General features: G+C 43.8%; 2 protein-coding genes across 4 annotated transcripts in view; one reads left to right on the top strand and one right to left on the bottom strand.

Moving 5' to 3' along the window:
* Positions 1-10529, top strand: part of LOC115118421 (slit homolog 1 protein-like) — a 330419-nt gene that overhangs the window by 3428 nt on the left and 316462 nt on the right. The gene's annotated exons all lie outside the window — the stretch shown is intronic.
* On the bottom strand, positions 5420-9135 carry LOC135561235 (putative nuclease HARBI1). Of its 3 annotated transcripts, none has more exons than XM_065002620.1 (9): positions 8756-9135; positions 8384-8454; positions 8121-8296; positions 7800-8030; positions 7429-7713; positions 7314-7349; positions 6661-7215; positions 6268-6379; positions 5420-6173 (listed from the first exon to the last, which is right to left on the bottom strand). In XM_065002620.1, the coding sequence occupies exons 7-9, from the start codon at positions 6727-6729 to the stop codon at positions 5803-5805; spliced, it is 552 nt and encodes a 183-aa protein (XP_064858692.1). In that variant the 5' UTR covers positions 6730-7215; positions 7314-7349; positions 7429-7713; positions 7800-8030; positions 8121-8296; positions 8384-8454; positions 8756-9135; the 3' UTR covers positions 5420-5802. The 3 variants fall into 3 exon arrangements, with proteins under 3 accessions (XP_064858692.1, XP_064858691.1, XP_064858690.1); XM_065002619.1 differs by having other exon boundaries at positions 6661-7349; positions 7429-7603; positions 7672-7713; XM_065002618.1 differs by having other exon boundaries at positions 6661-7349.

Genomic DNA, 10529 nt, shown 5'->3' with positions numbered 1-10529 from the left:
AAGTGTGTATGTGGGTGTATTGGTGGCTGGAAGGCGTGTGTGTGTTGACAGTGTGGGTGTGTGACCTGAAGGAGGTGTTGAGACTGACTGCAGTATCCCAGTTGCACTTGTCACTGTGGCTTTAGATCAGCCCTGACCTCTGAACTGTAATGAGCCTCAGCTCAGCTCCAAGTGTTAAAATCCCACCATGCTACACACACCTTCTCCTGCCATGGTTAGGATGTCTTCAGCCTGTCGTCCATTCTTATTCCCACTCACAGACACCACTCGTACTTAAACTATACCATTGGTGTGTAAAGGCCTGAGGCAAGTCAACAAGTTTTGAGACTTTACATATTTGGTATTGTTGTAAATGCACACGCTACACACATAGTACACACACTACACACTTACACACAGTACACACACTACACACTAACACACACAGTACACACTACACACACACACTACAATTTTCATACATGTCCTTCCCTCTCTCTGCTTCTGTAGTAGCTTGTCTTGTTATTATTTGGTAGTCAATGGTTTAAAGTTTTCTGTAGTAGCTTGTCTCTCTGTAATGTGTGTTGCATCTCTAATGGATGTATAGATCCAGCCCTGGCTGCTAGACAGCTCTGATAACACTATAGACTCTCTCGTGGCAAAGATCTGATGATGGATAAGAATGACTGGACCTCTTTTAGCCTTTACAGCACAATACAACTCTCCAGTCAAAACACACATCAGCTCAGACAGTTGACAAATCCACAGTTCCGACTTCAGACGAGTCCCCTGACAAAATGAGTCCCCTGACAAACCACCATTGTGTTTGTGAGAGTCTCCCCTTTCCATAGTTTGTAGATCAAACCATTCGGACGCTACAGACGTCAGGAGAAGACCGTAGTGCGACGGATACGGATACGGAGGATTGAGATTCATCCAATGAAAAACCCTGATATCTCTAGTTTAAACTGACAGATTTTCATGGGGTTGTGACAATCTTAGGCGTAGTGGGTGCGGAGTCAGGTGCAGGAGGCAGAAAGTTCTGAATTTATTAAACACAGGGCCACATAGTAAATACAACGCAACCGAGCGTCATAAAACAAATGCCCAACATAGGAACGAAACCAAGAAAGCACTACCACACATACAAAGTGGGAATTGCAAGCCCGCACTAAGAGCAGGCGGGCCTACCAACTTAAATAGCCAAACACACGAAAAACAGGCGGGCCTACCGACTTAAATAGCCAAACACACGAAGAGCAGGCTGCCTGCCAACTTAAATAGCCAAACACACGAAGAGCAGGTGGCCTACCAACTTAAATAGCCAAACACACGAAGAGCAGGCGGGCTACCAACTTAAATAGCCAAACACACGAAGAGCAGGCGGGCCTACCAACTTAAATAGCCAAACACACGAAGAGCAGGTGGGCCTACCAACTTAAATAGCCAAACACACGAAGAGCAGGTGGCCTACCAACTTAAATAGCCAAACACACGAAGAGCAGGCGGGCCTACCGACTTAAATAGCCAAACACACGAAGAGCAGGCGGGCCTACCGACTTAAATAGCCAAACACACGAAGAGCAGGCGGGCCTACCAACTTAAATAGCCAAACACACGAAGAGCAGGCGGGCCTACCAACTTAAATAGCCAAACACACGAAGAGCAGGCGGGCCTACCAACTTAAATAGCCAAACACATGAAGAGCAGGCGGCCTACCAACTTAAATAGCCAAACACACGAAGAGCAGGCGGCCTACCAACTTAAATAGCCAAACACACGAAGAGCAGGCGGCCTACCAACTTAAATAGCCAAACACACGAAGAGCAGGCGGCCTACCAACTTAAATAGCCAAACACATGACGAGCAGGCGGCCTACCAACTTAAATAGCCAAACACATGAAGAGCAGGCGGCCTACCAACTTAAATAGCCAAACACACGAAGAGCAGGCGGGCCTACCAACTTAAATAGCCAAACACATGAAGAGCAGGCGGCCTACCAACTTAAATAGCCAAACACACGAAGAGCAGGCGGCCTACCAACTTAAATAGCCAAACACACGAAGAGCAGGCGGGCCTACCAACTTAAATAGCCAAACACATGAAGAGCAGGCGGCCTACCAACTTAAATAGCCAAACACACGAAGAGCAGGCGGCCTACCAACTTAAATAGCCAAACACACGAAGAGCAGGCGGGCCTACCAACTTAAATAGCCAAACTAAACATCTAAACAAGAAACAGGTGAAACAAATCAGACCAAACCAGCAGAAAAGGAAAAAGAGATCGTGGCAGCTAGTAGGCCGGTGAAGACGACCCCCTGAGCACCACCCGAACAGGAAGAGGAGCCACCTTCGGTAGGAGTTGTGACAGGGTTTTATTTATATGCTACTTAGATTGACTCAATCGACTCTATGGGGATGAATGAGACATTATTAAAGTCAATACAGGAGTCAGAGTGTGTGATGTACATAGTATGTGTGGTCTGTTGGAGTGTCATTGTCTGGGAATGTTTACTTCTCATTATCAGTACTGAATGCCCTGAGGCCTGACCAGACAGAATGAGAACTGTACATAATGTCATGGTGTTTAACCTCCACACACGACAGACCTTCACCTCGTCCCTCACCAAGAGAGACAATGAAGGCAGCATTTGAAGGAAAGAGGGAGAGAGAGGGGAAGAAACTCCAGCCTGGTTCCTATGTGAATCCCCCCCCCTCTCTCTTCTCTCTCTTCTCTCTCTCTGCATATTGCTCCTCTCTCTATGGGACAGCTTTGTCTCTTCATACATCCTCTCTCTCACTCTCTGTATCCCTACAACTCTCTGTCCTCTACATCCCTCTCTACTCTCTCTCTCTCTCTCCTCTCTCTCTCTCTGCATATTGCTCCTCTCTCTATGGGACAGCTTTGTCTCTTCATACATCCTCTCTCTCACTCTCTGTATCCCTACGACTCTCTGTCCTCTACATCCCTCTCTTCTCTCCTGGCCTGTGACTCTCATGGCTGTCACTTCCATATGCTGTGGAATCTGGTTATGCTGACACTCTCAACTAGACCTCTAGCTACCTGCCTGTTATACTGTACCTGGTGAGACCTGGTGGAATTTACAGGGACATTTAACCAACAGAATAACAGCATGCTCAACCCATTAAACTGTTTTTGTGGCAGACAGACAGACTGACAGGCAGATGGGCAGACTGGTTTTAAGGTTAAAGGTTGGGGATCTGCTCTGTTAATTTGTTTCTAATGAGGATCAGTGTTCATTGAGGAAAACAGGTGTTGTTACTGAAATGAGCAGCTTGTCCCCACAGTGAGGATCTCTGAGCTCTACCTCCATCACTGTGTCCTCTCCTCTGTCCTGCAGCCCAAACAGGTCCACAACAAATGGCTCTGCAACTACAATCACTGCTTCTCTGGCTCTCTACCCAACACATAGGAGTGTGTGTGTTTCTTAAATGCACCATGTGTGTTAGCATGTGGATTTATGTGCACATTTGTGTAGCTGTTTATATGTACTGTATATGTACATATGAACATGTGTGTTGTCATCTGTTCTTGTGTGAGCATCAGGTGAGTGTGTTTGATTTTAATCCATCCCACTCTCAGATTCCATTTCTGGTAATAATAATATTATCAATAATAACATTACTACAAGTTATAATAATAATAACAATCATATTAATAACAGTAATAACAATAGTATTACTCATATTAATTATAATAACAATAATAATATGACTAATAGTAATAATAAAAATGATAATAATAATAATAAGACCAACAATAATAACAATAGTAATAATAATAAGACTAATAATACTATGACTAATAGTAATAATAATAACATTAGTAATGATAATTATGCTCAATTCAAACCAGGTCTTTCAACATACAATCTGCTTTCCTTCCCTCCTCATCTCTGTCTAGTCCTGGGAACTCAACAGGAGGCAGGAATAAATATGACTTTATCACTGTTTATTCTTCTCTGCTGCTGAGATATAGAGTCGTGGACCGGTGGTGTGTGTGTGAGACCGGTGCTGTGTGTGTGCACGTTGTATGTGTGTGTGTGTGAGACCGGTGCTGTGTGTGTGCACATTGTATGTGTGTGTGTGTGTGAGACCGGTGCTGTGTGTGTGCACGTTGTATGTGTGTGTGTGTGTGTGAGACCGGTGCTGTGTGTGTGTGTGTGAGACCGGTGGTGTGTGCGTGTGTGTGCATGTTGTATGTGTGTGTGTGTGAGAGACTGGTGGTGTGTGTGTGTGTGTGCACGTTGTATGTGTGTGTGTGAGAGACCGGTGCTGTGTGTGTGCACGTTGTATGTGTGTGTGTGAGAGACCGGTGCTGTGTGTGTGCACGTTGTATGTGTGTGTGTGTGAGACCGGTGCTGTGTGTGTGCACGTTGTATGTGTGTGTGTGTGTTTGTGTGTGTGAGACCGGTGCTGTGTGTGTGCACGTTGTATGTGTGTACGTTGTATGTGTGTGTGTGAGACCGGTGGTGTGTGTGAAATGTGCTCCACCAAAGGTATTGTCATGTCTTTGGCTATGCCGGATTAAGTGATATGACATGCTATTCTATAAAATCCTTTCTCTGTAATTGATATTACCTGATTGAGCTAATCATGTAAATGTAATTAACTAGAAAGTTGGGGCACCACGAAAGAGTCTTTTATAGAGCTGTTATCTTCCGATGTCACGTCCAGGGGCCTGTTGCACAAAACTAGGATAAGGGATTAAGCCAGGATATCTTGGTGATCCTGGCTCAATTGATCCGTAATCCGGTTGCACTAAAGATGGATAGGGGGCAGGAGGATATGTTATGGTATAAATTACCATGGAGATTTATTCTGTGGAGCTAGCCTGCTCCAGACCAGGCTAAATTCCAGGATCTATTTAATCTCATCCCTAATGTCAGTCAGCAGTCACCACAAATGGAAACCAATAGTTATTTCACTGCTCACTATACATTGTTATCATATAACTAGACCCACTGTTATTATTTAAACATTTGTGATCATTAATTTCAATGATTTTGGATAAAAAAAGATTTTTAGATGATGTTGCTATCATTAGATAATTTACAGTTTCCCATAGACTATAAGGCTATATATAAAAGGATAGAATATTAGGGCCACAGAGGGGAAAAAAACACAAGTCATAATATTGTAACCAGTTGTTTTAAAGGAGGACAGTTGTTAAAATGACAGATGTGGGGCATTTCGTGAAATTGTACTTCAGTATGGTTTCATAAACAAAGACATGCTGATGTGCCAGAATATTAAGTATCACATTGTCATAAGTATCAAAACTGTAAAAACAATATGTAGCTTTTCTGCAGAAAGAACCAGCCTCATAAATTTATGACTTTATCCTTTTTCTTCAGTGTGGCCCTAGTACTCTGTCATATAAACAAATACACATTCCATATGAATATAAAAACACAATGTGTAACATTATGTTCCTTTATTGAATAAGGACAAAACAAAGCAGGTAAACCATCAGCTCCTTTCGAAACTGAAGTCACAGTGACTCTACAAGATGGAAAGCACAGAATCCAAGCATATTATACAAAATGATACATACACATTCAAAGGTCTGTATATAACACACCCTGCATGTCTGCACACTAAAATAAATGCAGGACAAATCCATACACATCAACTGAACAGACAAATGAATGGATGCAGTAGCCTCCCTGCAGCCTTGTATTACACACAGTATACCGCACAAACATCATAAGAGGCCAAATTCGTCAAAAAACGAACCCAAAAAACCCAAATTCCTCTGCCACCGCAGGACATATTTAACCAAAATTGAAAGCACACATACTAACTAAAATAATTCAACACATATTGGTCCCTCAGCAGCCGACCACTGTCGTCATCAGGGAAGATTGCCGGATTGTCCCAGTCCATGGCTGGTGGCACTCTGGGGGCCCTCTCCTTCCTCAGGCAGGCCACATTGTGGAGGACAGCACAAGCCACAGTAATATCACATGCCCTAACAGGGCTGACCCTTAATTTGTGAAGGCAGTGAAAGCGTGCCTTCAGGAGGCCAAAGGTCATTTCAACTCTGGCCCTGGTCCTGGCATGGGCATGGTTGTAGGCCTGCTGTGCTTCCTGGGGGTCTGTGAAAGGTGTCAGGAGAAAAGGCTGGCAGCCATACCCCCTGTCTCCCAGCAACACACCAGAGAATTCACCTGTCAACACAAAATCTCATAATTACTACCTCATAAACACAGTGATATTCTTGACACAGCCATGATGGTTATAAATAGGGGTTGTGTGGCTTACCTTGTGATAGGCACTGATAGATTTCAGAGGCCCGAAAGATTCTGGAGTCATGGACTGAGCCAGGCCATTTTGCCACAACATTGCTGATCACACAGTCAGCATTGCAGACCATCTGAAATCATAAGATGAGGAATATTACACCAATCAATGCACATCACTGGCAATGCAGAGTGTTCGTCAATGGACAATATCAAAAAGTTATGTTCACCTGAACATTAATGCTGTGAAAGGATTTCCTATTCACAAAATCGGCCTCATGGGCACCTGAGGGGGCTTTTATCCTTATGTGTGTGCAGTCCACTGCACCAATGACATTGGGGAAACCTGTCACACAAAGTAATGAGTATCCTACTATGTGTTAACAGTTGTCCTGTAATTTGTAGATCCTCTTACCTGCAATCCTATAGAACTCCTCTTTGATGTCACAGAGTCTTCTGTGGCCAGGGAAGGAGATGAAGACATCTGCTAATGCTTTGATAGCCAGACGCACACTCCTTATTGTGCGGCAAATTGTGGCCTTGTTCAGCTGTTCTGCATCCCCCACTGAGTACAGGAAGGCTCCACTAGCAAAAAAGCGCAAGGCCACACAAACCATTTGCTCCACACTCAGTGCATGGCTCCGTGCAGTGCGGTGCTTAATCCTGGGACCCAGTAGTCTGCATAGATACCTGATGCCATCTGCAGAAAACCTGTATCTTTCATATAGATGGTCATCAGGGAAGGCCAGTGGGTCCAACCGGTCCCTGAAGACCCTTTCTCGCCTGAAGGCTCTCCTCAGCACAAGTGCTTCTTCATCCACCACATCTCGCACGAATGGGCATGCCATTGTCAGAGCAGAAAGGAACACACAATTTTGGGCTTTCATATAGGCTAGTGGCCACACCTGGTGCTGGGGGGGTGGGCAAAAGAGGGCGATGCCTTATAACGATGACTTGGTTGTACTGATTGCTGGGAAAATAAAAAAAACCTTAGAAAGATGCCACCGTCCTGTGTGCTCACAATAAGAGCTCATATGTCATGGCTCACTTGACTTTACGAGAATATACCTAATTTTTATTTTGAGCTGTGTCATCTTCTTGGAGCTGGGGGAGGAAAGAAAAATAATGATTAATACATTTGTGTTACAGTTAGCATACAGTGTACATTGAAGGCATATCTCACCTCCCTCTCAAGTTTTTTTTATTTCAAGGTCCAGTTTCCTAATTGTCCTCTTTTTTATTTCGGACTCCAGTGCAAGATTTTCCATCTTTTTCTTCTTGTACTGAATGTCTATGTCTGCCAGTTCTATTTGGCGCCGGAGGTGGTTGCCATACAACTTTCTGATAGCTTGTGAGCTCTGTGAACACAATACAATTAGCGCAGCTGGAATTTGGCAGGATGTGGTGTCCTTTTATTAATACGCACTATGTTGCCAGGCTGGTTTTCCCACTGTATAGCATCTGGGTCCTGTAAAAGAAATTAGATTTTTGATTTTGATGAGGACTCCTCACCATTGTAGAGTAAATAGTACTTTCACAGTCTTAACATGATACCTCATGCCTTCTGGAATCCAGAGAGATGGTCTCCTCCTCATCATCGTCTCCATCATGTGCTGTTGCTGCTGCACTGGGGCCTTCACTCTATCACATTTAATCGGATTCATATTGAAGCTAGTAGACAAGACATGCCAGGCCTACAGTATGCCTTTGATGGAGTACTCACTGGATCAGCATCGTCTGGTGCTTGTGCTGGTGGCTCTAACAGGAACACAGTGCTGCCAGGCACTGCAAGGCAATAGGTAAACCAAAGTCAGACAGTCCAAATTGATTCAATATGAATGTGGTTGTATCCCATGTAGAGATGGAAGGACATACCTTGAATGAAGCGGGTGGCATCTTGGGAGGAACCTATGCTCGTCTCTTTCCCCCAGGGATCCCCTCTAAGACGGGCCTGCCTTTATTTAGCTCCAAGGCCATGTCCTCTGCTGGGGTAAGGTCAGCCTTTGGTGACCCACCACCCGTGCCTTGTCTGTGGGTATTCTTTTTCACTGCTAAAACAGTACAGACAATGTGTGAGCAGGCACCTTCTGGGTACAATATATGCTTGTGCTTTGTTAAATATTAGTCAGGGACCATACCATTCTGCAGAATGTTCTTGTATTTGATTTTGACCTGCTGCCATGTCCGTTTTGGCCCGTTCATGTTTAATCTACACACACACACACACACACACACACACACACACACATTTAATGGAGTCACACTGCAAAAAATTACTTGGTATTTTTGTCTTGTTTTCAGTAAAAATATCAAAAAATTTATCATAGCTTTATACAGTGTGATGGAGTTACTTTACACAATTTCACTCATATCTGCAGTGCATTTCAATTAAAAATTTAACTGTTTCATAATTACAGTACAACTGCATTTTTGGAGATGTGAATTAAATATTTGAATTGTAATTGTGATGTTTCAGCGGAGCGGTGAGTGTGTAATTGTGCACTACTTACGCATTCAGGCGGTCTGCAATACTTTGCCACGCTTTTTCTCTTTGCTTTATCACTGTGGCGGTGTTGCCTTTCTTCTTAATTATATATTTTACCTCCTCGTATGCCTCCATGAGGATTTGTGCTTCCGACGGGGAAAAGTACGCGGCTCTAGTTGCCATGGTAAATCAGTTAATCTGTGATCTGTGGCGGGGTCTATTTGAGTGAGCCGTGAGCGCGCACCTATCCAGGATTGGTTTCACCTGGCTTAATGAATCCGTGTCTGCTCATCCTGGCTTGGTCTTTGTGCAACCAATTAAGCCTGGACGCACATGTTTTGGCTTCATTGAGCTCAGCTGAGTCATTTATCCCGGATGTCTTAATTCTACTTTTGTGCAACAGGCCCCTGACCTTAGTTCCTTTTTTATGTCTCTATTTTAGTTTGGTCAGGGTTGGGGTGGGTATTCTAGGTTTTGTATTTCTATGTGTTTGGTCTGGTATGGTTCCCAATCAGATGCAGCTGTCGATCATTGTCTCTGATTGAGAACCATACTTAGGCAGCCTGTTTTCCCACTTTTGTTTGTGGTTGGTTATTTTCCGTTTCAGTGTTTGCACCATACGGGACTGTTTCGGTTTTCATTTATTTCTCTTGTTCTTTTGTATTTAATGTTCAGTGTATTAAAGGTATTATGACCACGTACCACGCTGCGCTTTGGTCTCCTCCTTCTTCCACCAACGACAACCGTTACATCCGAATAAACTCTCAGAATGGATCATATATTGATTACCAATGATTTCCTACAAGAAAACGTCCCTGGGGGACGGAACCTGTATGATGGCTGGTTACACAAAGAGAGGGGGTTGGGCTTGAATGAAAGCGCGGGAGGACTGAAGAACAAAGAGAGAAGCTATGCTATCGTAAATACAGAATCTTATGCATTCTAAATAACCACCCATTTGGAAAAGGAAAATGCAATAAATATTTACTCTGAGCTGCGCTTCGGTAGGTTGGTCATAGATGCTGGCCGTGTTGCCCAACAGAGATCTTCCTTGTCCCTGTAAGAGTGTCTATGGTGGTAAACTGGATAATTGGCAGGGTCGTGTTGTTTGTTAGAAGAGATCCTCTGCCCGTCCTTTCCTAGCCCACGTTTACAGCGGCTGATGCTAACTCAACGGCTAGGAGGTATCACTTCTTGTCACGCCCTGACCGTAGTTATCTTTGTTTTCTTTATTATTTTGGTTAGGGCAGGGTGTGATGGGTGGTTTGTGTAGTTTTTGTATTGTCTAGGGGGGTTTGTATGTCTAGGGGTTGTTGTATATCTAGGTGTTTATATTTCTATGGTTGCCTAGATTGGTTCCCAATCAGAGGCAGCTGTTTATCGTTGTCTCTGATTGGGGACCATATTTAGGTAGCCATATTCCTTGGGTATTTCGTGGGTTATTATTCTATGTTTAGTTGCCTGTTTGCACTAGTCATATAGCTTCACGGTTCGTTTTGTTGTTTTGTATAGTTTTGTTCAGTGTTCTCTCTTTAATTAAAAGAGTTATGTACGCTCATCACGCTGCGCCTTGGTCTCCTCATTATGACGACCGTGACACTTCTGTAGTGAATAAGCGTTCAAGGTTCATACCATTCGCAAACAAAGCTCACGCTGAGGTTGGCTTAGTGCTGTAGTTGACATGTTAATCCTTTTAACGTGGAACCGTCATCCTCACGTCCTTGGAACTGCTTATTATCTGAATCCTTCTGACATCGGACCGTCGCCCTAATGTACCCGGAACAGCTTATTATCTGAAT

The sequence above is a fragment of the Oncorhynchus nerka genome, linkage group LG16 (genome assembly GCF_034236695.1).
Source record: "Oncorhynchus nerka isolate Pitt River linkage group LG16, Oner_Uvic_2.0, whole genome shotgun sequence".
Classification (NCBI taxonomy): domain Eukaryota; kingdom Metazoa; phylum Chordata; class Actinopteri; order Salmoniformes; family Salmonidae; genus Oncorhynchus; species Oncorhynchus nerka.
This window is presented reverse-complemented; position numbering and strand designations above follow the sequence as displayed.